Source organism: Hyperolius riggenbachi, chromosome 7, assembly GCF_040937935.1.
Source record: "Hyperolius riggenbachi isolate aHypRig1 chromosome 7, aHypRig1.pri, whole genome shotgun sequence".
Taxonomy (NCBI): Eukaryota; Metazoa; Chordata; class Amphibia; order Anura; family Hyperoliidae; genus Hyperolius; species Hyperolius riggenbachi.
This window is the reverse complement of record NC_090652.1, coordinates 221,954,581-221,982,114: the sequence shown is the minus strand read 5'-3', so window position 1 is coordinate 221,982,114 and position 27,534 is coordinate 221,954,581. Positions and strand designations below refer to the sequence as shown.

Sequence of the window (27,534 nt, the reverse complement as noted above, 5' to 3'; positions counted from 1 at the left end):
CAGGTGCAGGTGGTGCCCCAGAATAGATTAGCCTGGTGATGCCCCAGAGTAGATTAGCCAGGTGCAAGTGGTGCCCCAAAATAGATTAGCCAGGTGCAGGTGGTGCATCATAATAGATTAGCCAAGTGCAGGTGGTGCCCCAGAATAGATTAGCCAGGTGCAGGTGGTGCCCCAGAATAGATTAGCCAGGTGGTGCCCCAGAGTAGATTATCCAGGTGCAAGTGGTGCCCCAGAATAGATTAGCCAGGTGCAGGTGGTGCCCCAGAATAGATTAGCCAGGTGCAGGTGGTGCCCAAGAATAGGGCCCCAGTGTAGTTAGCGAGCCAATAAGTGCCCCAGTATAATTTTATGCAGCCTTGTTCCTGCGCAGACTCCTTTTGCTGGGCTCTCCTCCTGTCGCTGGGCTCTCCTCCTCTCGCCGCGTCTTGCCGCTATGGTTACTTTCGGCAGCAACTCTGACATCATGAGAGGCTGCCGGGCAACCATGGCAACAGGATGCGAGGCGGTGACAGAGAGAGCCCATACAAGAGGAGATCCCCCAGTATAGATAGCGAGCTATATGTACCCCAGTGTAGGTAGCAAGGTACAGATGCCATAGCGCAGGCAAAGAGGTATAGGTGCTCCTGTATAGGTACAGGTGCAGGTGGTGCCCCAAAATAGATTAGCCAGGTGCAGGTGGTGCCCCAGAATAGATTAGCCAGGTGCAGGTGGTGCCCCAGAATAGATTAGCCAGGTGGTGCAGGTGGTGCCCCAGAATAGATTAGCCAGGTGGTGCAGGTGGTGCCCCAGAACAGATTAGCCAGGTGCAGGTGGTGTCCCAGAATAGATTAGCCAGGTGCAGGTGGTGTCCCAGAATAGATTAGCCAGGTGCAGGTGGTGGCCCAGAATAGATTAGCCAGGTGCAGGTGGTGGCTCAGAATAGATTAGCCAGGTGCAGGTGGTGCCCCAGAATAGATTAGCCAGGTGCAGGTGGTGCCCCAAAATAGATTAGCCAGGTGCAGGTGGTGCCTCAAAATAGATTAGCCAGGTGCAGGTGGTGTCCCAGAATAGATAAGCCGGGTGCAGGTGGTGCCCCAGAATAGATTAGCCAGGTGCAGGTGGTGCCCAAGAATAGTCAGGTACAGGTGGTGCCCCAGTGTAGTTAGCGAGCCAATAGGTGCCCCAGTATAATCTTACGTAGCCCCATTCCCGCGCAGACTCCTCTCGCTGGGCTCTCCTCCTGTCGCTGGGCTCTCCTCCTCTCACTGCGTCTTCCCGCTATGGTTACTTCCGGCAGCAACTCTGACGTCATGAGAGGCTGTCGGGCAACCATGGCAACAGGATGCGAGGTGGTGACAGGGAGACCCTGGACAAGAGGAGAGCCCAGCGATAGGACTCCACGCAGGAACGGGACTAAGTAAGTTGCTTCCATGCCTCCGAGCCTGCCCTGACTTCTCTCCTAGGGGCGAGATCCACCATTTTGTCTGAGGCCCCCTGGGGGACCCCCTGACAGCTGCCAATGTACTCCCAGGGGTCTGCGGACCCCAGGTTGAGAACCACTGCATGCATGTGCATAAAAGCCTCAGGAGCCGCTGCATTTCCTGCCTTCAGCTTATACGCGAGTCAATTATTTTTGCCTGGTTTCTGGGGTAAATGTTGCTGGGTTGACTTATACAGAAGTTGGCATATACACAAGTATATACGGTAGTTTGTCTAACATCCTCTGACCAAGCCTGTCTGATAGAAATAGTAATCCACTCTGTTTTCCCTGAGCCAAGCCAGCTCCAGGGACCCACTTCTGTCCCCCCCCCCCCCCCCCACACACACACACACCCTCACACACACTCACTCCCCAGCCCATAGAAATTCACATGCATGTTAGTTTATAACATTCATCTTTGTGCTTCACTCACCCAAACATGGCAATGAGCAGGTTTACGAGAAGGATGTTAGTGGAAAGCATGTAAATACAGACGAGCGGGATTGTGATCCACTCTGGGAATCTGGGGTGGTGATCACTATCCATTTCCACACACAGTGGTTTGGACTCATTCCCGGTAATTGTGCAATGTTCAAAATCAATAGTCGTCCCTAAGAGAAAATATATTTGGTTTTTTAAACTATTTTAGTTTTTGTTTAGTTTATTTTCAGATGGAAAAGTATTAGTATATTTACAACATATATTGTACATATCAAAACACAAAACAGTCATTGCATTACTGTACCCAAAAGTCACCTTTACCCACTGGAAATCTAATCCGGAAATTTTCAAACGTACCCTCAAGACATCCATGTTCAAACAAGCTTATAATTTGCTATAAATTTAGAGCTCGCTGCCTCATCTGCTAACCGTCCCTTTATCTACTCCCCCAATGTCTCCAGCCCAATAGCTCCATCTCCCCCAATGTCTCCAGCCCACTACCCTCTAGATTGTAAGCTTGCTAGAGCAGGGACCTCTCCCTTGTGTTTCCTGTTTCTGTGCATTTTATCAAATGAACATCCATTAGTATTTGTGATGTTTTTACAACTACACATCAGTTGTATGTGTATGTACTTGTATCAATGGTTTTCCTGATTGTACAGTGGGCTAAACTGCTCATGTATCTATGCTCCCCATTATTGTATGTTTTTGTACATTGCACAGCGACACAGAAGATGTTGGTGCTATATAAATAAATAATAATAATAATAATGACTTTTGCTTAGCTTCAGGGTTAAGATTATTGTCATTAAGTGGGAGGAAGTAATTGAATTAAAGCATTATGGTTAGTATTAGACACAGGCGGGTAGGGAGATTAGGATTGTATATAAAGCAAGGGTGAGTTTAGGATTACATTAACTAGTGGGTTATAGACAAGAGACGATGTGCACTATAATTTCATATATCAGGATGAGATATACAACCAAAATCACATACACATAATGAAATGTCACTGAAAAAACATGTTCCCAGCCATAGTTCTAAGGTACTTAACTCCTCGTGTTGCTGTGAAAGAATTACAATTGTATTATGTTGGGACTCCGAGCACCTCGCATGGGCATGCTTTTAAGCCAGACGACTTCCAACAAAGTCGTGCTATGACCCCTCTGGAGGAGCCTCTTGCAATGGACATGCGTGTCACTTCCTCTTCCTGCTTCATTTAGTGATGTACTTCTCTAACAAAGAAGACAGGGGTGACCCAAAAGTTATAACATAGCCAAGATGGCAGCCGCGTTTTTAAATTGAAATCAAACGAAAAACTATTTGATGTAGAATGGTGATTTAGGCATCAAATGAAAGAGGAGAGCACAATCTACAGAAAGGTATGCATATTTAAGTACTTTGCAGTACTGGTCGGAGTCTTAAAAACATACCCATGAGAGGTGCTCGGAGTCCCTTTAAGATTGTGAAATTGGCCTACATCGTTTTTTACATGCAGGTTTTCCTTCACATTTAATTGTTGTTAGATCTCTTACAACACAGAAGGACTTGTACTGTGTTTAATCAGTTGTATGCTAAAGAAATGACTACTGTATAGATAATACTGGAACTAAGTATCTTACCATCCACATCATTAATGAGTTGCCCAAACACAGCCAGATAGGGTTCATACACAACAGAGCGGAAAATCCATTCCCAACGGTGCTCATTCCATCTCAGGATTCCCTGACGGGCCACTCCGAATGCAATCACCCAAACGGCAAACAGGAACAGGAAGAAGAAAACATCTATGAGCTGTAGAAACGGGAAGGAAAGATTACTGTATGCATTGCTGTGGTAACAGTATATGCTGTTATATCACCAACACACTGTATTAAACATCAGTTGTTAAAATAAAGATTTATGTAATTTTTTTTAACTATATCAATTATTCATTTGCAAATGGATGAGCCCAATAACAAATTTGTGTCTGTTTTTCTGCAGCACATCAATATTACAGATGCTGAAAAGTGGACAGAAGCGGATACAAATGCGTTAGTGGGCTCAGGCCCTTATCAGAGGCGTAGCTAGGGTTTTCAGCACCCGGGGACAAATACCATTTTTGCGCCCTCTGGGGATGCCTGGGCAGTGCATTGTAGGTACTTGGACAATATAGGATTAGAATAAGGATTAGGATTATGGGGATATAAACTGATAAACTGACATCTTCTATTTACCTGCATCAGTATATACTTCAGCTAACATCTGGCAATATGCCTGAAGAAGGTGACTAAATTACATAAAACTTGCATAATTTAACCATTAGCCATTAAAAGGTATTATTTGTACAAAACTTTGTTTTTTTCTACCTACATAATTTGTTTGGCTAACACGGTACAGAAACTTTTCTGCTACTATTGTTTATGGGGATAGGGATACAATAAAGGGAAAACATTACGGCTGGAACATATGATGCTATTTCCCGTCAGATCGACAGGTCGAATCGATAATTTCCGGTATGTCCGACTTGATCAAGAACAGGATTTTATGAAGTAGTGATCTGAAAATTGATCCTGTTCTCGAACAGGTGTAGATTGGACATGATGGAAATTATTGTTCTGATCCATCGACCTAACAGGAAATAGCATTCTGTGTACCAGCCTTTGTGTTAGTTAAGGTAGCCATACACCTAGCAATGATGGGCAGATTCAACCAAGAAACAAATCTCTCTCTGATTAAATCTGATTAGAGAGGCTGCCTATAAACCGCAGGCTGATTCACAATCGATTTCATGCTGAAGTGCACCACATCCGCCATAGTGTAAAAATATGCATGTACATACTGTATATGCATTTAAACATTACCTGTCCTGTGTCGCGGTGCCCATCCATCTTCCAAATCCACCGCTCTTCCATTAGCACTATACAAGCCACCGGCGTGGCGCGGGCGTGGAGTCACACACGTGCCGGAGTGCTATGCGCTGGTGGCGTGTATGGGGCTAATGGAAGAGTGGCAGATTCAGAAGACTGATGGGCACCACGACACAGGACAGGTAATGTATAAATGCACATGTACATGCACATATATACACTGGAGGAACAGCGCTGGGGGTTTAGTCACATTCGACGCTCGTCCTGATGTCGCTCGCTGTTACCGCCATGCACCCGATCGACCACGCCGGCCCAAATGCTCATGCTTGGCCTGAAATTGGTTGCATTGTCGACGCACATTGTGTGACTGAGCCCTTAATGCTCCGTTTTTACAGCTGCTCTTTTGCATTGGAGATATGTAAAGATGATTAATGAGATGGTAATAATTTCATGTTGTACAAATTTCATGCAAATGTATGCAGCTTGGAAGTGGCCTATCCAAAATCATCAGCTGCTGCTATCGTATGGTCCAATGCCATGCTACCCAAATTAGCATTAAATTAACATAAAACGTGTTTCAATTCAAAATGGTTAGCATCACAATGATCACTTCTTGTGATCTGTGGAGTATGTGTATGAGTCTGGTGACAATAATCTGAGTGGCTACGGTTACTGCTATGACAGATTTCAACTGATAGTTACGCTGACTTCCTTGACTTATTATTAACTCCCCCCATACCTATCCTAACCCTAACCCTGCACCATGTCCATTCCACATCCTCATTCCCTCTCCTGTGCATAACATACAGTAAATCACATATAAAGTTGCAAATGCGATTTCTTTCTTTTTACAATGCAATTGTTTTTGTAATTTCTTTTTTTCTGGCTGCTAGGAACACAAGGAAAACCACAGAAGAAATGTAGCATGCAGCACCTTTGCGATAGAGCAAATTTGGAAGCCCCAGCTTCCCAGGCACCCTAAGCACTGGCCTATGTGGCCTTTGTCCAAATCCGACCCTGGTAGTATGCCAGGGTTCCTGCGTTTTTTATTATTTTGAAGATGTCCTTGTATTTTTCAATGTGCATTTGATTGGAAACAGATTGCCCACTGACAAGACTCCCAGTTCTGTTCTCACCATCCTCTGCAGCATAATAATCTTTGGTCCTAGGTTACGGCTAACAGTGAAGATGTGGATGAGACGGACAGTGAAAATTATATAATCCAGGCAGAAAATGACTCTTCCAGTATAAAGCGAGCTGGAGTTTCCCTTGTTCATTCTGTGTAGTAGAGAGGAAGGTAAGACAGAGTACAGCAATACAATTATAAGAGGAAACTCTTAATTTTACTTTGAAGCTTATAATCAAACGGTGCACTTTATATTTTATGCCACAGGAGCAAATTGGGTGGGGCAGTCCATCAAAACAAAACCGAGCCCAGCTCAAGATCCCACCAAAATCCCCCTCCCAAGTTTGCAAGACGTATCAATGGCAAAAATTAGCAAAAAACACAGGCATTAGTTAAACATGCATGAAGCCTCTTGTGAAGCCATGACTGATATCCTTTTCAAAAATATATTTTTAGAGACAGGTATTTAACCATACTTGTTTGAATTGGAGCTCACATAGGGCTTGAATGATATACATTTATGTTGTTATGTAAATTAACACAGTAGCGGCCGTGAGTGAAGTATCGCGGTAGCGATAATTTACTTGAGCAGGGCCACCCACAGTTAATGTTACGCACATTGCTAAGGTAGCAATGCTAAGGAAGGCACTCTCCTTACATGGCAGCAAGCGCTGCTATGTAAGGCATGCATAGCGGGTACTACAGAACATTAAGCTAAGCTGCTTTAGCAGTGTAGCTTGATGAATGAAGCCTGTTGAAACTATATTCAAAATTTTGCCTTATGCCAGTAGATTGACCGTAGTTTTGGTCTGAAAGGCTTAAAGTGAGTGTTTACCAATTTAAAAATAAAAAAGTCGGATACTCACCTAAGGAGAGGGAAGGCTCTCCTCTCCCGGTGCCCAGTCCCGCGCAGGATCCCCCGTGGCAGTATTCGACCAGTTCGGTCAAATACTGCCACTTCCGCATGCCAAAGGGAGCTTTCGGAAGCCTTCGGGAGCACTCGGGCTCCCAAAGACGGGCCGCTCCTCACTACGCATGCGCGAGCGCCCTCTATGACGCACTCGCGCGTGCGTAGTATGGATGGAGCGGCCCGTCTTCGGAAGCCCGAGTGCTCACGAAGACCTCCGAAGTCCCTGCGGCGGCGGACGCGAACGGAGGAGCCAGCGCAGCACCGAGGGCACTGGGAGAGGAGAGGGAAGGCTCATTAGGACCGAACCTTCCCTCTCCTTAGGTGAGTATCCGACTTTTTTATTTTTAAACTAGTACCCATTGGCTTTAATAGTTTTAGCTTAATTTTCTCCTGTAGTTACTGAGCTGTGATGTGCTGAGCTGCAGCTTGGAGCTTTCTAGACTGCCAAGTGTTCTTTTATCTTTGAATGCAGGAGATAAAGAGTTTTAGATTTTTTCTCTGCGCAGTCTAAAATAACGGTGTGGTACTTGCAGTCTGCACTGGATGTTCAGCTTATACTTACTATAAAGATTATGTACACAGATGATATTAAAGGAATATTGGATCAATTTATATTTAATAAGGAAATAGAAAATATGTATGTGTTATGCTGAATTGTAGTTCTACTTAAACTATCTTTTTCATATTTTGTTTCCATTTTATATCAAATTTACTAATTGGAATTAATCTGAAGTTCTGAGCGACCAATCAAAACTGATTAAAGCCATAGATAAACAGTTTAAACAATAATAATATTATTCAATTAAAAATGAGATATGGTGCCCAACAAGCCCACCCATAGTTATGCACTATGGCCCTTATTCAATTAACTTTTTCTCCTGATATTTCTCCTAATGCTCGGAATACATGGCTCGATTTTGAGCCATTTAGATGGCTCGATTGATAATTTCCGACATGTCGGATCTCCCGCCCGATCGATGCCGCGCTCAATAATGCATAGGGAACAATGGGAAAAGATAAGAAAAACGAATGGAAGATTAGAAAATTGCCTGCATAATCGAGCGTGGAAAACGATCTGGCGCGAAATCGAGTGGCAAAATCCAGCCGTGTATGACCAGCATAAGAGTTAATTTGTCATCTTTTCTTTAAAACAACTTTTCAGCACTTTGTAATTGAAAAAATACCAAAGAGGTAGTGAAAAAAGTACTATCACAATTATTTCGAGTATTTTCTTGCTTGCTGGTGACCTAAAATGCATTTTATTGACAAGGAGTAAAAATATTAACAAACTTAGGAGAAAACGTTAATTGCACAGGACCCAATGTGTACTGCCCGTTAAACATTGGTACATTATCAGTGCACAGTAAAGTATGCAACGGGCACAGGCATGTAAAAAGACAAAACAAAAAACAAACCCATTTAGTGGCAGTCTAAGGGCTCATTTCCATATGCACGCTTTTAGCCATGCTTATGGAAACACGATCGCAGTGGCATCAGAGAGTGCATAGACTGCACTGTCTAATGTTTCACCACTGAATTGCAGCGCATGGTTGCACGCATTTTGGCACGATTGGGCCCACTATTTCATTCATTATAATTAATGGGATCCAAATGTCGCCTCTGGATATCATGATGCAACGCAGAGCCATGCTGACTCACGGCCAGCTACGTTGCAATGAAAACAGGCCCTAAGGGTTTATGAATTAGCTACTCTGCTAATCATATACAGTATATTTTTCAATTCACAGCATATGAGCCAACTGGTATTAGGGATGTGAATTAATAGTCTCCATACACACAGGACAATGTACTGATTGTGGCCACTGAGTGGTAAAGTATACCTGTCATAACAAGATGTTGGAATCTGCTATAGCTGACTCCATTCACCCTTGCGGACAGGGTTGTATTTACTGCAGCCTGCCTTTGTGATGGTTGTAAATGCTGATTTTCAATTCCGTTGGGAATTTCAATTTCCGCCAATGCCGATTACTGATTGTGTGGATTTCCGATTTCCAGTGAGTCTTTTTTTGGTCATTTTTTGCATTCTCTGATTGTCTAAATACATCAGATTTGACTCTGTATTCTCTGATTGGTCCAATGCTTCTGAATTCAGGGAGTGGGCTAATATTACCGAGTTGTGGTAATGTGGTATTCTTCGAAAAAATCCTGTTTCCATTTTCTGATTTCCAAGTTCCAATCGGAAATACAGATTTCCGACTGGAAATGTGGAAATTTAATTTCTGCGGAATCCAAAAGAGCATCGTTAACTTGCATGCTCTTCTTCTGAATATGGTCAGCCAGTGAGTTTTCAAGTCTTATAAATCATTATAAATATCAGATTTAAGAAAGATGCTCCATTTTCCTTTATAATATTATATGGCGTTGTTTACTCTCTAAGGTTGATATAAGGTCATGAAATATACATTATCTGTACACGTATCTGTAAATCAGGAGTTATATTGGTCAAAAGTTATAGAAAATGGACCCACCTAAATCCAATTCCTGCCATGAAATATAAGATGGCCAAGATATCCATGATGTTCCACAGATCAGTGAAATATTTGACTCCACTCATGTACATCTATGGCAATAGAAATAAACATTAGTGTAGTAATTGTATACTCAATGGCTATGAACAAGCAAAGCTCCTAACAACTGATTAGCTGTACCCAGCATGGGGAAGCTGGAATAAGACTTCTACTACTTAACTGGATCAGTGGCTGGAAGTGTATACTCCAAGGTACTGCAAGCCTGCCCATGCACTGGAGCACACACAACACTCATTGTTACTTCAGGAATTCATATTCATCACTATGGGGGATCTTTGCCACAGACCTCAGCTGCAACTAGCTGTACTTGCTACTTTTAAACTTAGGTTTTGTTAGGAAAAGTTTTTAGAATGTCATCACAAACACAGACAAATAATGTGTTAATATTTACACGTTTTCATTATTATTTTTCAATTTGTGGCATTTAGTTAAAATGCACATTTTATGTGGAAAAACATCCATCCCTCTTTAAATGGAACCTGAAGTAAGAGGGATACGGGGGCTGCCATCTTTATTCCCCTTTACAGAATGCCAATTGCCTGGCTGTCATGCTGAGCATTTAGCTTTAGTTATTTTGAGTCACACACACTTGCAACAAGCATGCAGCCAATGGAGTCTGTCCAGAGTCAATGTATCTGATCTGCATGTTCATCCTGGACCGGTAACTTAATGAAAACCCAAACCGAAGTTTGGGTTAAGAAACGCATACTGTATTTTTTGGACCTTTAGATGTGCCTGACCATAAGATGCCCCTAGGTTTAGAAGACAAAACTAGGGGGAAAAACATAATAAACCTGGTGCGCCCATAATGCAGGGTCCTCTTGTGGAGCTTCTCCCCCCAATCTTTCTCTGTCTAAGCTACACGGCCCTTTATAAATGGTAGTGTGGGGGACATTTACAGCAGAAGCTTAATCCGCCTTCCCTCCCTATTCATCTTGGTCCTAAGTGTGCCATTGTTATTACTATCAATAGTATGTGGACCACTTCCACTAAAGAAACCAGCCAGGCTCTCCACTTTTCCCCCTCTATCACCCACCATTAAATCCAGTCCAGTGGTGATCTGTATGCTGAACGTCTATTGGCTTGTTCGCAATCAGGCAATGCCACCATTACCATATGAGCCAATCAGATAGCAGCCGCTCCGCTAGTGGCTCCGAGAGGACTGAGAAGGCTCCAAAGCCTTCCCTCTTCATTGGTACGTATCAAACCTCAAGCAAATTTCCTCGCTTCAGGTTCACGGTAAGATTGTAGGGCTGTAGAGCACCAGGAGGGGAGGGCTAAAACAAAAGACTTCTAAACAGGAGCTTTTTCTGTTTTTCTCTGGCCACCCCAAAGTAGAAGGTATTTGGGTGGTGTTTTTTTTTTTTACCATTTGCATACGAGCAGTCTCTGGCCCCTTAAGGACCAGAGACTGCTGGTACCGAAAGATGGCTCCTGCTGATGAATCGGTGCACTGACCCACCGCCCTCGCTGTGCACGGTGCACACCCATCATCTCAGTCCCCTCGCTCTGCTGTCGCTATGACAGCAGAACACTGTGAGCCAGTCAGGAGCTGATTTAATTGGCTTTTGACTTTGTGATCAATGTGAGCCAATGATATCGGCTCACAGTAATCACAGGGTCAGGAGCCAATGAAACCAGCTTCTGACACAGAGCTATACCATCATAGCAACGGGAAAGCGAGGGACCTGTGGTGATGGGTGAGCAGCGCAATCGTAGGTAGCTAGTTCATGCAAGCGCGGTAATTGAAATCTACATCCTGACAGGAATAAGCAACCACAAACAGGGTGTAGATTTCAATCACACGCGGTCTGTAAGCGGTTAATGTCACAATGGTGTTAGCTACTTTATTCAGAAGGGAGGGAAGCAGAGGTAGAAAACCTTTTGAAACTATGCAGTCACATTGAGATTAGTGGTGCTCAAATACCCCTTTTTAAAATTCGAGTTTGGTCGAATTCGAATAGTAAATTATTCGAGGTCAGTCGAATATTCGAGTCGAATAATTTTTACTATTCGATTCGACCTCGGACTTCGAGCTCACTATTCGAGTCGGTATTCGAGCTCATTATTCGAGCTGACTATTCGAATTGGCCTTAAATAGCTTCCAACACTTGTTTTGAGGGTGAATGATGCAAGAAACATCTTTTTTTCCAAGTAACAACAGCAAGTGATTATGTGGGGATGTTCCTTTAAAAAAAAAAAGGTGAAAAGAGAAGTTGTGTCCAGAATTTTGTTCAGTACTGTATATACTTCTTCTTCTTCTTCTTCTTCTTCTTCTTCTTCTTTATCTTCTATCTTCTTCTTCTTCTATATCTTCTTCTTCTATATCTTCTTCTTCTATATCTTCTTCTATATCTTCTTCTTCTTCTATATTGTCGTCTTCTTCTTCTTCTTCTTCTTCTTCTTCTTCTTCTTCTTCTTCTTCTTCATCTTCTTCTTCTTCATCTTCTTCATCTTCTTCATCATCATCTTCTTCATCATCATCTTCTTCTTCTTCTTCTTCATCTTCTTCTTCTTCATCTTCTTCATCTTCTTCATCTTCTTCATCTTCTTCATCTTCTTCATCTTCTTCTTCTTCATCTTCTTCTGCATCTTCTTCATCTTCTTCATCTTCTTCATCTTCTTCTATATCGTCTTCTTCTTCACTTATTTCTCTTTTCAATTTTTTTTTTACAGAAATGCAGCTATTTTTGAGCGTAACAAATAGCTGGTGGCGCACGCATGTTGGAAGCGCCATTGTATGTGCTCCCTGGCAGTGGAAACACACAGACAGCAGGAGGTAAATTCAGCAGCAGGAGGAGGAGGATGAGTGTGTGGCAGCAGGCAGTCAATGAGGCAGGCAGCGTGACATAATAGCCCTGGTACCTAGCGGTGATACCAGGGCTGTAAATAAACACAACAGGAGGTCCCAGACAGCGGTCGTGCAGCCCACATCGTGTCCAATACACAACTGGGACAACACAGTTTTCAACCCGGGCACCTCAGAAAAATTAAACCTTTTTTTTTTTAATGGTTTTTTGGTTTTGTTTGTACAACCAATTACACAGATATATAGCTATTGTTTGACGTAATAGCTGGTGGCAGAGTGGCAGCAGAATGTAATTCTGTGTACCCTGGCAGTGGGAAACACAGACCGACAGCAGCAGCAGCAGGCGGAATGGAGGAGTAATGTGAGCAGCTATTGTTTGACGTAATAGCTGGTGGCAGAGTGGCAGCAGAAGGTAATTCTGTGTACCCTGGCAGTGGGAAACACAGACAGACAGCAGCAGCAGCAGCAGGAGGAATGGAGGAGTAATGTGAGCAGCTATTGTTTGACGTAATAGCTGGTGGCAGTGTGGCAGCAGAAGGTAATTCTGTGTACCCTGGCAGTGGGAAACACAGACAGACAGCAGCAGCAGGAGAAATGGAGGAGTAGTGTGAGTGTGGCAGCAGGCAGGCAGCGTGACATAATAGCCCTGGTACCTAGCGGTGATACCAGGGCTGTAAATAAACACAACAGGAGGTCCCAGACAGCGGTCGTGCAGCCCACATCGTGTCCAATACACAACTGGGACAACACAGTTTTCAACCCGGGCACCTCAGAAAAATTAAACCTTTTTTTTTTTTTTATGGTTTTTTGGTTTTGTTTGTACAACCAATTACACAGATATATAGCTATTGTTTGACGTAATAGCTGGTGGCAGAGTGTCAGCAGAATGTAATTCTGTGTACCCTGGCAGTGGGAAACACAGACAGACAGCAGAAGGGCAGTACACAGCAGCCCACTGTAGGTGTAAAATGTGTGGCTGCAGGCGACGTAATAGTCAAACTGAACCAGGCTGGCTTAGTGAGCAGGAGCCAGGAGGTGGTAAAGGGTGGTAAGGCACATTAACGATGGTTCTTAGCCAGTTCATGTCCCCCTCTCGCCGACAACAGGGGCCAGGAACTCGCCTTCCACCCACGCCTGGTTCATCTTGAGAAACGTCAGTCTGTCCACAGACTTGTGAGACAGACGTGAGCGTTTCTCGGTGACCACGCCACCAGCTGCACTGAAGCAGCGCTCGGACAGCACGCTGGAAGGGGGGCAGGACAGCACTTCCAGGGCGTACTGCGCCAGCTCGCTCCAGATCTCCAGGCGCTTGACCCAATACTCCATGGGATCAACAGGGGCATCGCTGTCAAGCCCGCTGTAGGACCCCATGTAGTCAGCCACCATGCGGGTCAGGCGCTGGCTGTGACCGGAGGAGGATGCTGCTGAATCATGCACCTCCTCTCTAGTCACTGCTGCCGGAGCCTCTACAGTCCTGTAGAGCTCGTGGCTGAGAGACAGCAGGTCTGTGGGGCGCTTGCTGCTGGATGCAGGCACCTGCTGCTGCCTCTGTGCTGGCTGCTGGACAGTGGGGGTGGAAGGCTGGGGGAAGGCTTCCTCCAAGCGCTCAACAAGGGCCTGCTGCAAGCTCCTTATTTGTTGCACTGGGTCTCCTCCTGCAGGCGGCAGGAACTGGCTCAACTTCCCCTTGAGGCGTGGGTCCAACATCATGCTGATCCAGATGTCCTCCCTCTGCTTCATCTGGATCACCCTGGGGTCCTTGCGCAGGCACGCCAGCATGTGCGCTGCCATTGGGAAGAGGCGGGCCACGTGTGCTGGCACATCGACGGCAGTGCTGTCCTCCTCATCCTCCTCCTCTGCCGCCTCATCCTCTCTCCACCCCCGCACCAACTCAGCTGCGCTGTGCTGATCCCCCTCATCAGCAGCAAGGTCAGGGACCTCCACCAAGTCCTCCTCCTCCTCACCCTCAGAGGTGGACTGTGCAGCTGCTTGCCGCTCCTGCTGGTCCAAGGCTGCCGCTCCCTGTTCCAGCAAAGCATCGAGGGCCCTGTTCAGCAGACAAACCAGGGGCACCCACTCGCAGACCATAGCATGGTCCATGCTCACCATGTTAGTGGCCTGCAGAAAGGGAGCCAGCACTAAGCACACCTGCTGCATGTGCCTCCAGTCATCATCGGGGACGATGGACGGGATGTTGCTGGTCTTGTCCCTTCTCCGAGCGGCGGAAACAGTGGCCAGGGCAAGGTACTGGTTGACAGCGTGCTTCTGTTCAACCAGACGCTCCAACATCGCCAGGGTGGAGTTCCAGCGAGTCGGAACGTCAAGGATCAGCCGATGGCGTGGCAGCTCCAGCTCCTTTTGCACGTCTTCCAGGCTCGCACAGGCTGCAGCCGAGCGCCGGAAGTGACGCACAACGTTCCTTGCCGTTTCCAGCAGTTCGCCCATCCCCTGGTAGGTGCGCAAGAACTTTTGCACCACCAGGTTCAGCACGTGGGCAAGACAGGGGATGTGGGTCAGGTTTCCCCTGTCTATTGCGGCAACCAGATTGGCCCCATTGTCGGCCACCACCTCTCCGACTCTGAGGCCTCTGGGGGTCAGCCAAATCCTCTCCTGCTCCTGGAGTTTGGCCAACACATGGGTTGCCGTCAGCTTGGTCTTCCCAAGGCTGACCAAGTGCAGCAGCGCTTGGCAGTGGCGGGCCTTCACGCTGCTGCTGAGGCGGGGGGTTTGGCCAGGTGTGCCGGAGGATGGCAGAGGATCGGAGGAACCTGCTGCAGTTCCCCTGACCCTGCGGGGGGTTACCACCCACTGTGTTGCTGCTGCTGTGCCCGCTGCTGCTCTCCCATCCTCACCCCCTTCCACCAAGCTGACCCAGTGGACAGTGAAGGACAGGTAGTGGCCTGTCCCGAAGCGGCTGCTCCAGGAGTCCATGGTGACGTGGACCCTTTCACCAACCGCGTGCTGCAGCCCTCGCTCCACATTGGCCATCACAAAGCGGTGCAGTGCAGGAATGGCCTTGCGGGCGAAGAAGTGTCTGCTGGGGAGCTGCCAGTCTGGGGCTGCGCAAGCAAGCAGCGCACGCATATCGCTTCCCTCCTGCACAAGCGTGTACGGCAGGAGTTGGGAGCACATGGCCCGTGCCAGCAAGCCGTTCAGCTGCCGCACGCGACGGCTGCTGGGAGGCAGAGCCCTAACCACCCCCTGGAAGGACTCGCTCAAAAGGCTCTGGCGTGGCCTTTTGCTGGCACGGGAATCAGCAGACACAGCAGAGGAGGCCACTGAGGACTGGCTGCCAGAACAGGCCTCAGTGTCGGCGGCAGGAGTTGCAGAGGGGGGAGGAGCAGTGCGTTTCCGCACTCCTGCTGGTGCTGCTGGAGGAGCAGGAGGGCGGGTGGCTGCTGTTGCTGCTGCTGCTGAAGGCTGTACAGTGATGAGTGTGGTGCCACTGCCAGCACCAGATGCCTTCAGCCTCTGGAACTCCTCATGCTGGTGGAAATGTTTCGCAGCAAGGTGGTTGATGAGCGAGCTGGTGCTGAACTTTAAGGGGTCTGCACCTCTGCTCAACTTCTGCTGACAGTGGTTGCAAGTGGCGTACTTGCTGTACACTGTGGGCATGGTGAAAAAACGCCAGATTGGTGACAAAAACGACCCCCTACGGCATGGAACCGCTGCTGCCTGTCTCCTTGTGGTGGTTGGGGGGGGGGGGGCTTTGGTGCGGCTGGTGGTGGTACTGGCAGATGCTGCTGCTGCTGCTGCTGAGCCTGAGACCTCAGCAGGCTGTGGGACCTGCCTACTGCTGCCAATGCTTGCAATGATGCGCCTCCTTGCAAGGCCCACAAGCGCATCCTCCTCCTCCTCCTCCTCAGAGCTGCTGAGGACGACATCCCCTGGAGGTGGTGGCACCCAGTCTCTGTCTGTCACCGTGTCATCATCATCCTCCCCCTCCTGAAACATGTCCTGCTGGGATGATGACCCCCCAAACTCCTCTCCTGATGCATGGATGGGCTGCTTGACTGTCGCCACAGTCTTGCTGTCCAATCCCTCATCCCCCAAAGTGCCCATCAGCATCTCCTCCTCAAGATCGCCAACAACAGCAGACAATTTACTCATGATGCCTGGGGTCAAAAGACTGCTGAATGACAGGTCGCGAGTGACGGTGAACTGGCCTCCTCCCCAGGCCCTGCTGGGCGGCTGCTGCGAACAGGGGTGGTGGTGGTGGTGAGGGTGGAGGCCTCGGATGCAGAGCTGATGGCGGGCTGCTCATCCTCCGTCATCAGTTGCACCACAGTGTCTGCATCCTTTTCCTCAATGGGACGTTTCCGACCCGGCTGGAGGAAAATCGGAGCAGGTGCTACACGCTGCTGCTGCTGCTGTGTCTCTGCAGCGTGAGTTGCAGATGCTCCTGCTGGGCGGCGCCCAAGGCGTCCACGGCCAGTGGCTATGGGAGGAATGTTAGCCACTGACGCTGCTGCTGCTGCTGCGGAACTGTGCATGGTGGCGCGCCCGCGGCTTGCCACAATGCTGCTCCCTCTCCTCCTGATTCCCTTGCTGCCCTTCCCCTTGCCCAAACCGCGCTGGCTGCCACTTCCAGACATCTTCGATGTTTTGGGCGTAAACACAAAAGTTTTTGAAAAGGGCGGGTGAAAAGTGGGGTACTTTAATGGAGTGGGTTGGTGGGTGAGGTGACTGAGTGAGTGTCCCGACTCCCTAGTACAGTAAGTAAGTAGTAACAGTCAGGAAGTACAACTAGCAGTTACAATAATCAGTAGTAATCACAAGGAAATAGAGTGAGTGTACACTACAGACAGTGAGTGCACGCATGCGCAAACACGCGCAGGAGCTGGCCTATGAACAGAGAGTGAGTGGGTGTCCCTAGTACAGTAAGTAAGTAGTAACAGTCAGGAAGTACAACTAGAAGTTACAATAATCAGTAGTAATCACAAGGAAATAGAGTGTGTGTACACTACAGACAGTGAGTGCACGCACGCGCACACACGTGCAGGAGCTAGCCTATGAACAGTGACTGAGTGAGTGTCCCTACTACAGTAAGTAAGTAGTAACTGTCAGGAAGTAGAATTTACAATAATCAATCAGTAATCAGAAGGAAATAGAGTGTGTGTACAGTACACAGACAGTGAGTGCACACACACACGCAGGAGCTAGTAGCCTATGAACAGTGACAGTGAGTGTCCTAGTACAGTTACAGTATATAACTATTCAGAAGGAAATAGAGTGTGTGTACTACACAGACAGTGAGTGCAAGCACACGCAGGAGCTAGCCTATGAACAGTGACAGTCAGTGAGTGTCCTAGTACAGTTACAGTATATAACTATTCAGAAGGAAATAGAGTGTGTGTACTACACAGACAGTGAGTGCAAGCACACGCAGGAGCTAGCCTATGAACAGTGACAGTCAGTGAGTGTCCTAGTACAGTTACAGTATATAACTATTCAGAAGGAAATAGAGTGTGTGTACACAGACAGTGAGTGCAAGCACACGCAGGAGCTAGCCTATGAACAGTGACAGTCAGTGAGTGTCCTAGTACAGTTACAGTATATAACTATTCAGAAGGAAATAGAGTGTGTGTACTACACAGACAGTGAGTGCAAGCACACGCAGGAGCTAGCCTATGAACAGTGACAGTCAGTGAGTGTCCTAGTACAGTTACAGTATATAACTATTCAGAAGGAAATAGAGTGTGTGTACACAGACAGTGAGTGCAAGCACACGCAGGAGCTAGCCTATGAACAGTGACAGTCAGTGAGTGTCCTAGTACAGTTACAGTATATAACTATTCAGAAGGAAATAGAGTGTGTGTACTACACAGACAGTGAGTGCAAGCACACGCAGGAGCTAGCCTATGAACAGTGACAGTCAGTGAGTGTCCTAGTACAGTTACAGTATATAACTATTCAGAAGGAAATAGAGTGTGTGTACACAGACAGTGAGTGCAAGCACACGCAGGAGCTAGCCTATGAACAGTGACAGTCAGTGAGTGTCCTAGTACAGTTACAGTATATAACTATTCAGAAGGAAATAGAGTGTGTGTACTACACAGACAGTGAGTGCAAGCACACGCAGGAGCTAGCCTATGAACAGTGACAGTCAGTGAGTGTCCTAGTACAGTTACAGTATATAACTATTCAGAAGGAAATAGAGTGTGTGTACACAGACAGTGAGTGCAAGCACACGCAGGAGCTAGCCTATGAACAGTGACAGTCAGTGAGTGTCCTAGTACAGTTACAGTATATAACTATTCAGAAGGAAATAGAGTGTGTGTACACAGACAGTGAGTGCAAGCACACGCAGGAGCTAGCCTATGAACAGTGACAGTCAGTGAGTGTCCTAGTACAGTTACAGTATATAACTACAATACAAAATACAATCACTAAGTAGTAGAGGACAGCAGAAATACTGTCTAATACTATCTAATACTGTCTAAATACTAATGAGAAATAAACTAACAGAGGACAGGAGGACAGCTGCCCACACAGGCAAGGCCCTGAGGCCTAAAGCTGTAAGCCTGCAGCAGCTGTCTGAGTCTCTCTCTATGTAACACAAAAGCTACTAACTAAAATACAATGTCTATCTACCTAACAACAATATAGGTGTGTATAGGAGGTGTATGTGAGCAAAACCGCTAGGTAAATGACCACAATAGAGCTCTTGCTAAGCCAAAGCACAAAGGAGCAACTCTCTCTCTATGCAAGTCTCAGGCAAGGACGGAGAAACGGAACATGGCGGCCGCTATTTATAGGGTAGGGGCTGGCCAGGGTCCCCCTCTGTGATTGGCTGCCGTCAGAGGGCCTGGGAGCCCTCTGATTGGCTCTAAGGACATCAATCTGGGCAATGACGCTATTCGAGCTCGGTATTCGAGCTCGAATAGCGCCGTTTGCTCGAATAGCTCGAATAGTGAATGGGCTATTCGCGTTTACTCGAATAGCCCATTCGAATAGCTGCAGCTATTCGGAGCTCGAATACCGAGCTCGAATAGCTGAAAAAGAGCTCGAATATTCGAGCTACTCGAATATTCGAGCTCTGCTGAGCACCACTGCTTGAGATGCTAATAATTATGGGTTAATGCAAATGTATGCACACGTTTTCATATAATTAACATAACATTTACATAAACTCATAATCATTAGCATCTCAATGTGACTGTATAGTTTTCAAAAGGTTTTCTACCTCTGCTTCCCTCCCTTCTGAATAAGGAAGAATTAAAGAATATTAATGTTGATATCATACCTGCCTGATCTCATCACAAAGCAAAATAAAAACAAGTACATAAACAGCAATCTCAAGTCCTGAAGGGAATATCTGGAAGTCCATCAGAATAACATATGCAAAGAGAAGCAAAAATCCAATGTAGAAAATGACTGTCCAGGAGAAGACAACAAAAGGTGAAGTGAAGAAAGCGAAATAGTTAAAAAGGAGACTTTTTTTAGGCTCGCCTGTTTTTTTCCTGCAATAAAACAAAACATAAACATAAAGTTTACTGTGTGCTACAATGTGGGCTGTATATGATTGTTGTACAATACATGAGTGTTAGTATTTTGTTTATGACATGCATTATTGAAATACTGTATGTACATACATTTCTGAAATAATTTAGAATATTCATACTTTCTGAAGTATAAATGGTTTCTTTTCTTTTGGAGCAGTGTAAGTCTGCATTTGTTATTTGCTTAATTTTGTGCCCTACATTTCTAAACCTAGCCTATTATTTTGCATTTGAAGTGCTTTGCTGATTGCATTGAATGTAATAGGTGGCTTTGACAGAACTCAGCTCATATTCAAACAAAACACCTATTCTAATGGAGATGAAACTCAAGTATCAATAAAATGTAAAATGGAAATGACTGTGTATACAGCCCAGTGAATGCTGTGTTGCAATGTACAGTACAATAAATACATCTGAAATAGTCTCATTTGAAAGAAGTACCTGAAAGAAATGAATCCACAGGCAATGAGAGGAAAAAAGATAAGAGACATAAGGATTTTCCAGTTCTTGGTGTCTCTTGAAATCTCTCCATACCATTGCTTGGAAAGAAAGTTCTGTGTTGTAATAAAAGAGAGAAGGTGAACTGAGACAGAGGAACATTATTTGGTTTAGCAGGGGATGATGGAGAGACTGGGAACGTGGCATGTTTCAGTGCTAGGGATGCAGGGCCAATGCTTTCATTATGGCACAGCGGGCAACTGCCCAGGGCCCTAGAAGTCTGTAGGGCATCCCAAGTTTCCACTACTTTGGCATCACTATGTGGGTTGCCACCATTAGGGGGGTGAAAGCTGGAAGTAAATGTAAAGTGCACAGCAGGACATTATATCTTACCTGTCTGGGCTGCTCCTGCTCCTTCCTTCCTCAGCTTTGCTCCTGTCTTGATGGCTCCCTGCAGCAATGCCTCTGGCACCTGACATATTGGCAGGTTATATCAGTGCCTACATACTACAGAGAATGGAGAAGAGGTGCCGGCAGGGAAAGGGCGGTGCATGCTGAGGAAGGAGGAGGGAGCAGGACTTTTTATTGTAGGGGGAATAGGCAAAGACCACCTAATAAGTGTTTCTAACTGTTTAAGGACTGTATGTAAAGACACATGGTGACAAGCGATTTGATTGTATGTGTGTGACCACATGTTGTCTGTTATGCCTAGTACACAATACAATTTTCTGTAAGATTTTTCTGTTAGATTTTCTGTAAGCTTTTCTGTAATTATATTATTTTCTGTAATGCTGGGCATACACGGCCCAGATTCTTCTTATCAATCGAGCCGCTGATGGCTCGATTGATAATTTCCGACATGTCCGATCACGCAGGGGATCGATTCCCGGCTCGATACCCGCAGGCAGACAATAGGCTAAATCAGGGGTCTGGAACCTTTTTGTCTGAGAGAGCCATAAACGCCACATGTTTTAAAATGTAATTCCGTGAGAGCCGTACAATATGCTTCAAAGTGGGACAGTAGGGCTCAAGTCCCTGTTGCCATGGTGATGTGTATACAGTTGATCTCCTGGGCAGCGGAAGCGTCAGACACCTCTTCAGCTTCTCTTGGCTTTCAGCAACATCAGCAATTTACCTGAGAGCCAGACAGGAGAAATACTGACTAACAGCTTGTACAATTAGCTAGCTGACTTGAGGGTTGACTTTCTTTGTAGGATGAGATCCCCGCACTTTGACCGGCCCAATAGGCTTATTGGGCCAAAGTGCGGAGACCTCATCCTACAAAGTCAATGAACCTGATAGGGTCCAGACAGAGTGGGACAATCGGAGCAGCCATTCGTTTTGGGGTAGCGCAACTAAGTTATCAGTGCATGCTACAGCTTGAGCAGTGTACCGTATTTTTCGGACTATAAGACGCACTTTTTCTCCCCCAAAAGTGGGGAGAAAAAGTCCCTGCGTCTTATAGTCCGAATGTATCAAAAAAAGTAGCACACAAATTGAAAAAAAAATAAAACCGTTTTACTATTTAGGGTCTCTGTATGTGCGGTGCAGTCAATCACCTTTCCTCCTCCTCGCTCTGCTGCTAGCCTCATTCGGTACCCGCCACTGCAGCCATACATCTTTGGGTCAGGATTTAAATTCGGCAGCTATTCAGCCCGGCTCAACGTTGCCGATCTGCCTCTGTGCCTGCCCTCAATGCTGCCGCCTATTAGTTGCCTCCATGCCCGCCGCCATCATCCTCCTCCTCCATGCCGGCTCTCTGCGCCGCCGCCATCATCCTCCTCCATGCAGGCTCTCTGCGCCGCCGCCATCATCCTCCTCCATGCAGGCTCTCTGCGCCGCCGCCATCATCCTCCTCCATGCCGGATCTCTGCACCGCCGTCATCATCCTCCTCCATGCCCGCTCTACCGTGCCGCCGTAAACATCCGCCTCTGGCTAGCTCTCCAATGTGCCTCCATGTCTGTTTTCCAAGCTCCAGCACGGCGGTGGCAGCGTGGCATTAGACGGGAGATCGTAGCGGTAGTTATGACTACCGATGCCTCAGTACTTCCTTGTACTTCCGTCCCACGCACGAGCATCACACGTCATGAGGGGGCACTAGTAAACAAGGAAGTACTGAGGCATCGGTAGTCATAACTACTGAAACAATCTCCCGTCTAATGCCACGCTGCCACCGCCGTGTAGGAACTTGGAAAACAGACATGGAGGCACATTGGAGAGCTAGCCAGAGCCGGATTATTGCTGTGGCACGGAGAGCGGGCATGGAGGAGGATGAACAACTATGACTGATGCTGCAATTGGCCCTGGATCGCTCTTCTTCTGCCTCCCCCCGCCACAATACATGAAGACAGCCGCTGCAGCCCCCGCTAAGATCGCACCTCAAAGGAATGCCAGGATTGTGCCACTGCTCCCCCACCGGGGGATCATCACAGCTGACATCAAAGGAAAGGAGTGCGCAGAGGGACAACTGGATAGGTGAGATCACAAGTTGTAGTGTTTAGTTTCTGTAGCTGGTGGGGAGGCAGGGGATATTTTAATGTAGTGTATTGTTACTGGTGGGGCAGCAGGGGTGGGTTAGTGTAGTGTAGTGTAGTAACTGTAGTGGTAATTGGGGATTAGTGTAATGTAATGTAGTGTAGTGTAAGGTTACTGGTGGGGCATCAGGCTTTAGTGTAGGGTACTTCTACTGGTGAGGGCAGCAGGGGTTAGTGTAGCTGGGCACTGGAGCTTAGTTATTGTAGCTGGCGGGGAGAGCTTGGGGGGAAAAAGGTCTACAAGATGCCCCTGCACCATGGATGCACCCAGGTTTAGTATATTTTTTTTCCTGGCTTTTGTCCTCTAAACCTGGGTGCGTCTTATGGTCCGGAGCGTCTTATAGTCCGAAAAATACGGTAGCTTAGTGAATAAATCCCCACTTATTTGTATGTGAGCCAGATGAAGCCATCAAAAGAGCCACATCTGGCTCCCGAGCCGTAGGTTCCCTACCCCTGGGCTAAATCAAAGCGCTGATAAGCACAGAGAAGGAAGTGCCAGCAGGGACGAGCGGGAATCGATCCGCGCGGATGAGCGGTGACGCACCAGCATCGAGCCGCTGGCTCGACACCGGTGCAAAAACGAGACGTGTATGAAGTACTGGTAGAGACTGGTCATTATCTCTGGTGCATTGTCTTCTGGTTATCGCCTGCTGAGTAGAACAATACTTAAAGGAATACTATCGATACCCAAGTGTTCTAAAAAGACGGTGCAAATAATGTCTAAGTAGCTGTGTAAACATTTTCCTACTTTTCATGTTAAATATCAGAGGTAAAAACTGTAATATATTGAGGGTAGGATTTAGCTATATTGGGACAAATCAATTGCAGAAGGGGTGTCTGCTTCAATGCACAGCCAGAGTTGCATATCAGACTACAGAAAGCAAATATCAAACATATCAAACTCTGAAAGCAAAAACAGTATGAAAATCTGTGACAATTAGTTACATTTCCTCTGCTCTCTTCAGACAGGTCAGTCAGAAACACAGGACACAGGAGCTGCAGCTGTTGGGAGCTCTCTTCTCTGTCACACACAGAGCTACACAGAGTTAACTGATCAAGTGTGTGGGGAATTTCCCCTCTCCTCATGGCTCAGTCAGCCGTCAGTTTTGGCGTCAGTAAAGTTTGAATGTATATTGATAACAGTAAACAAAGAAGTTGCTACTAAAATGTATACACCAGTACTTAGCAGCACTTCCCAAACAATTCCTGTGTCAATTGAAAAAAATATGTGAATCGATAGTATTCCTTTAATTGCTTGGCAGATAGATGGTTAGATAATTTCCAACATGTTGGTAGGTAAATCTTACAGAAAATCTTACAGAAAATTGTATGGTGTGTACTAGGCATAACACAGCTCTCAGCTGACTGGTAGTGCATAGATGGTGGCACGGAATCTAAAACATCTATGCGCAAGATGAGGTTGTGGGAGGTGTGACAGGACACTTGGGTTTATGTGGTGGTGTGGTGGCATGGTGGATAGCACTCTCCTGTTGCGTAGCACTGGGTCCCCAGTTCAAATACCAGCCAGAGCACTATCTGCTCAAGGTATGGTCTCCCCGTGTCTAGGTTTCCTCCGTGCACTTTGGTTTCCTCCCACACCTCAAAAACATACAGATACTTTAAAGGGAAACTGAAGCAAGAGGGATATGGAGGCTGACATATTTATTTCCTTTTTAACATTGCACATTGCCTGGCTGCCCTGCTGATCCTCTGCCTCTAATACTTTTAGCCATAGACCCTGAACAAGCATGCAGCAGATCTGGTGTCTCTGACATTATTGTCAGATCTGACAAGATTAGCTGCATGCTTGTTTCTGGTGTGATTCAGGCAATACTGCAGCTAGACAGATCAGCAGGGCTTCCAGGCAAGTGGTATTGTTCAGAAGGAAATACATATGGCAGCCTCCATATGCTTCTCATTTCAGTTCCCCTTTAACTGGCTTTTCCCTAAACTAGCCAGGGGCTATGGGAGGCCACTCCTTCTGTCTTCCCTCTTGCTGAGTACAGCAAAGCTGTGTAAATAGATTTACCTGCTCTCGTTGCATTGGGTCTCCTCTTCCTCCTGGGGGCCACTCACTCTATGCTGTTCTCCTGTGGCTTCTGATTACATGACATGTAAACATGGAGCCAGACATGGACAAAGCATGGAGAGTGAGTGGCACCTGGGAGGAGGAGGAGACCAGAAGTGATGAGACAGCTCCACTGCACTCTATAAGAGGGAAGAGCGGAGGAGTGAGACGCATAACCCTTGGGTTAAAAAGGGAAAAGGGGAGGGCAGTTTGCTGCACGGTCCCATGATTGTTGTTTGCAGGGGGGCCCAGCAGGGGAATAGTTATGCCCCTAGCAGCTATGTATGGATCTTGTGTATAGTTATTATGTACTTTATTCTTACCTGCACTCCTGGTTGTGCTATGAACTGCTGGTCTTTTGCATTCACTGCCATCTCAAGGCAATTACTGTTCCCCCAGGCCTCACAGGCATACACAAGCAAGCTCTCTGCCAATTCCTCATCATTGCTGTAGCACTCTGCGAATAGTTCTAGACCAATAAAGAAGATTATGGTTAAGTACAAAGGTTATGCTGTCATCTGTAGATAGCACCTTTCCAGACATCCCCTTTTCTTGGTCATGTGATAAGGCAAGGGATGCCTAGGAAGGTACTGTAAACTTTAACACAGTTTAATGTTACCAACTTCCTTACATGGTTGTTTCCCAGCCAGGCTTTGTCTAGTCTGGTAACCCTGAAGAAGATATACAAAGTAGGACCAGTTCACTAGGTGCAAGGGCATCAAAATCACCTTCCCCATCAAGAGCTGCCTCTCCTAGCTATGTTCCATTGGTGCATTGTGCCGGTACGTGGATAAGAAGGATAGGTGTAGGATAGTTTGGCGGGAACGGCGAGAGTGGTGGGTCCGTGCGGCGCGATAATTGAAATCTACGCCCTGGCAGGAATAAGCAGCCACAAGCAGGGTGTAGATTTCAATTACTGCTATCTGGAAGTGGTTGATCTTGCGTGTGTTGAGCTGTAATCAGTCTAGCGTCCTTCATTAGATTAGAGTAGATCAATGCATCTCACTGCCTTGCAAATACATTTAATAACTAGGTTAGACTACAAGAGTGCATACATATGAAATATGCTGTACACTGACTAAACATTTATCTCTAACATTTCATGGCTGCTTTATTTTCAATATAACTTTCAAGCATCTATTTACGACTTACTGAAAATAGAAGGCAAGCTATGAATTAGATATGAGCAGTTTACTCTGTTGAGGACACCCTGTGTCAGATCCAGAATGCTTTCCTCACCTTATACCGCACTAGTGGCATAAAATATTCATCCCGATCCATTGCACATCAATACTTACTTAGCCAGGGAGCAATTATATGAACTCCATATAGATGGTGCTGAAGTACTCCTCCGGGATTCAGGTTGTATATTAGCAGTGATTAAATGCAGGTCTCTCTGTGGTTTTACGTACAGGTTAACTTTTACACAACACATCTCTAGCTCACTGAGACCAAAACTGAATAAACCAATTTTCTAGTATGAATCTGATTTTGTTTTAAACTCTGACTCACAATTAACCATGACTGATTTTTTGTGCAAATTCAATTGTGCAGCAAAAATGGCTTTTTAGGTTGCTGGTAGGCAGTATGGGTTTGCTTTGCACCTCCCAGTACCTGTTCTCTTTTATCTGCCACTCAAGGTTTCTGTTTCAATCTTTTAAATAATATCTGGGGCAAATGTGATTAGTTGTACCTTCGAGGCTTAGACCACAGGTGTCAAACACAAGGCCCGTGGGCCTAATGCGGCCCTCCTTGCCATTTTATGTGGCCCTTCAAAACTTTAATTATGCATCACTGTAAGCAGTAAAAAAATAACAGCACACTGCCTTCCCACCCAGAGGAGCAAACTGTTGACCCTCCCCTCAACTTATCTAAAAGACTGTGGAGGGAGTGAAGGCTAACATCCTGCCTTGGGACACATTTCTTCTTGATCCTTTGCTGCCGAAACAGAACTGGGGCAGGTGCATATTAAACTAGTGCAGGTAAATATTAACAGGGGCAGGTAAATATTAAACTGCTCCACGGTGCTACTCTGCAGAAGGGGGGAGAGGGAGCTGGCCTTCCATGTTTTCTATAATTACGCTACTTAGTTCGAGACTGTTTAATGATTGTTAAATCTTAAAAAACAATTCGACCCATGACTTAGGTTTTAGTTTTTGACGTGACTTGAGTTTGACACCACTGGTTACGTCAGAAAGGAGAAATACAGTCAGCTAGAGTAAGTGTGCTTGATGTAAACTGTTTTTTACTTTCAATTTTAACAAAATACAGTAAGCTTAAAGAGAACACGAGGTGAAAAATATATATTAAAAAAAAACAGATACTTACCTAAGGAGAGGGAAGCCTCTGGACCCTCTAGAGGTTTCCCACACTGTCCACCAGTCCTCTGCTGCTGCTTAGGACCCTCCTTAACCTCGAGGCTGCACTCCTCTTTGGCACGAGCATGGCCATGCTGCATCCCACGAGCATGGCTGGGCCTGCCTACTGGGCTTACTACGCAGGTGAGGCCATACTCATGCAGGTGCAGTATGGCAGTGCTCCTTCTTGAAGAGGAGTGTGGCACCGAGTTTCCAATCAGCAAGCCCTGGTCGGTAAGCTTTGAAGGGTTCCGGGTTCAGTGGGGACTGGAGGAGGGCATGGGAAGCCTTTATAGGTTTCAGAGGGCAGGGTTCCATCTTTTTTAGGTACTTATTTTTGTACCTGTAACCCGAGGTATTTTGCAGACATCCTTGATACACTACCAAATTCTCTGATTGGCCAAATACTTCAGAGTCAGAAGCATTGGCCCAATTACACGCTGCAGAATTTTTCTGTCGAAATTTGAATACCGCAGAAATTTTAGAACAAT

General features: G+C 46.3%; 1 protein-coding gene across 4 annotated transcripts in view; it reads right to left on the bottom strand.

Annotated features, from left to right (window-relative positions):
* TRPM8 (transient receptor potential cation channel subfamily M member 8) overlaps positions 1 to 27,534 on the bottom strand; it is a 145,464-nt gene that overhangs the window by 31,131 nt on the left and 86,799 nt on the right. For 3 of the 4 annotated variants that reach the window (XM_068246968.1, XM_068246965.1, XM_068246966.1), the window contains 7 exons: positions 25,010 to 25,155; positions 20,087 to 20,199; positions 19,390 to 19,606; positions 9,275 to 9,366; positions 5,886 to 6,027; positions 3,523 to 3,694; positions 1,893 to 2,070 (listed from right to left, as the gene is read on the bottom strand). In XM_068246968.1, coding sequence (XP_068103069.1) covers positions 1,893 to 2,070; positions 3,523 to 3,694; positions 5,886 to 6,027; positions 9,275 to 9,366; positions 19,390 to 19,606; positions 20,087 to 20,199; positions 25,010 to 25,155 — 1,060 coding nt within the window. Of the gene's footprint in view, positions 1 to 1,892; positions 2,071 to 3,522; positions 3,695 to 5,885; positions 6,028 to 9,274; positions 9,367 to 19,389; positions 19,607 to 20,086; positions 20,200 to 25,009; positions 25,156 to 27,534 lie in introns of those variants that run through there. The other variant, XM_068246967.1, reaches the window with a different exon arrangement.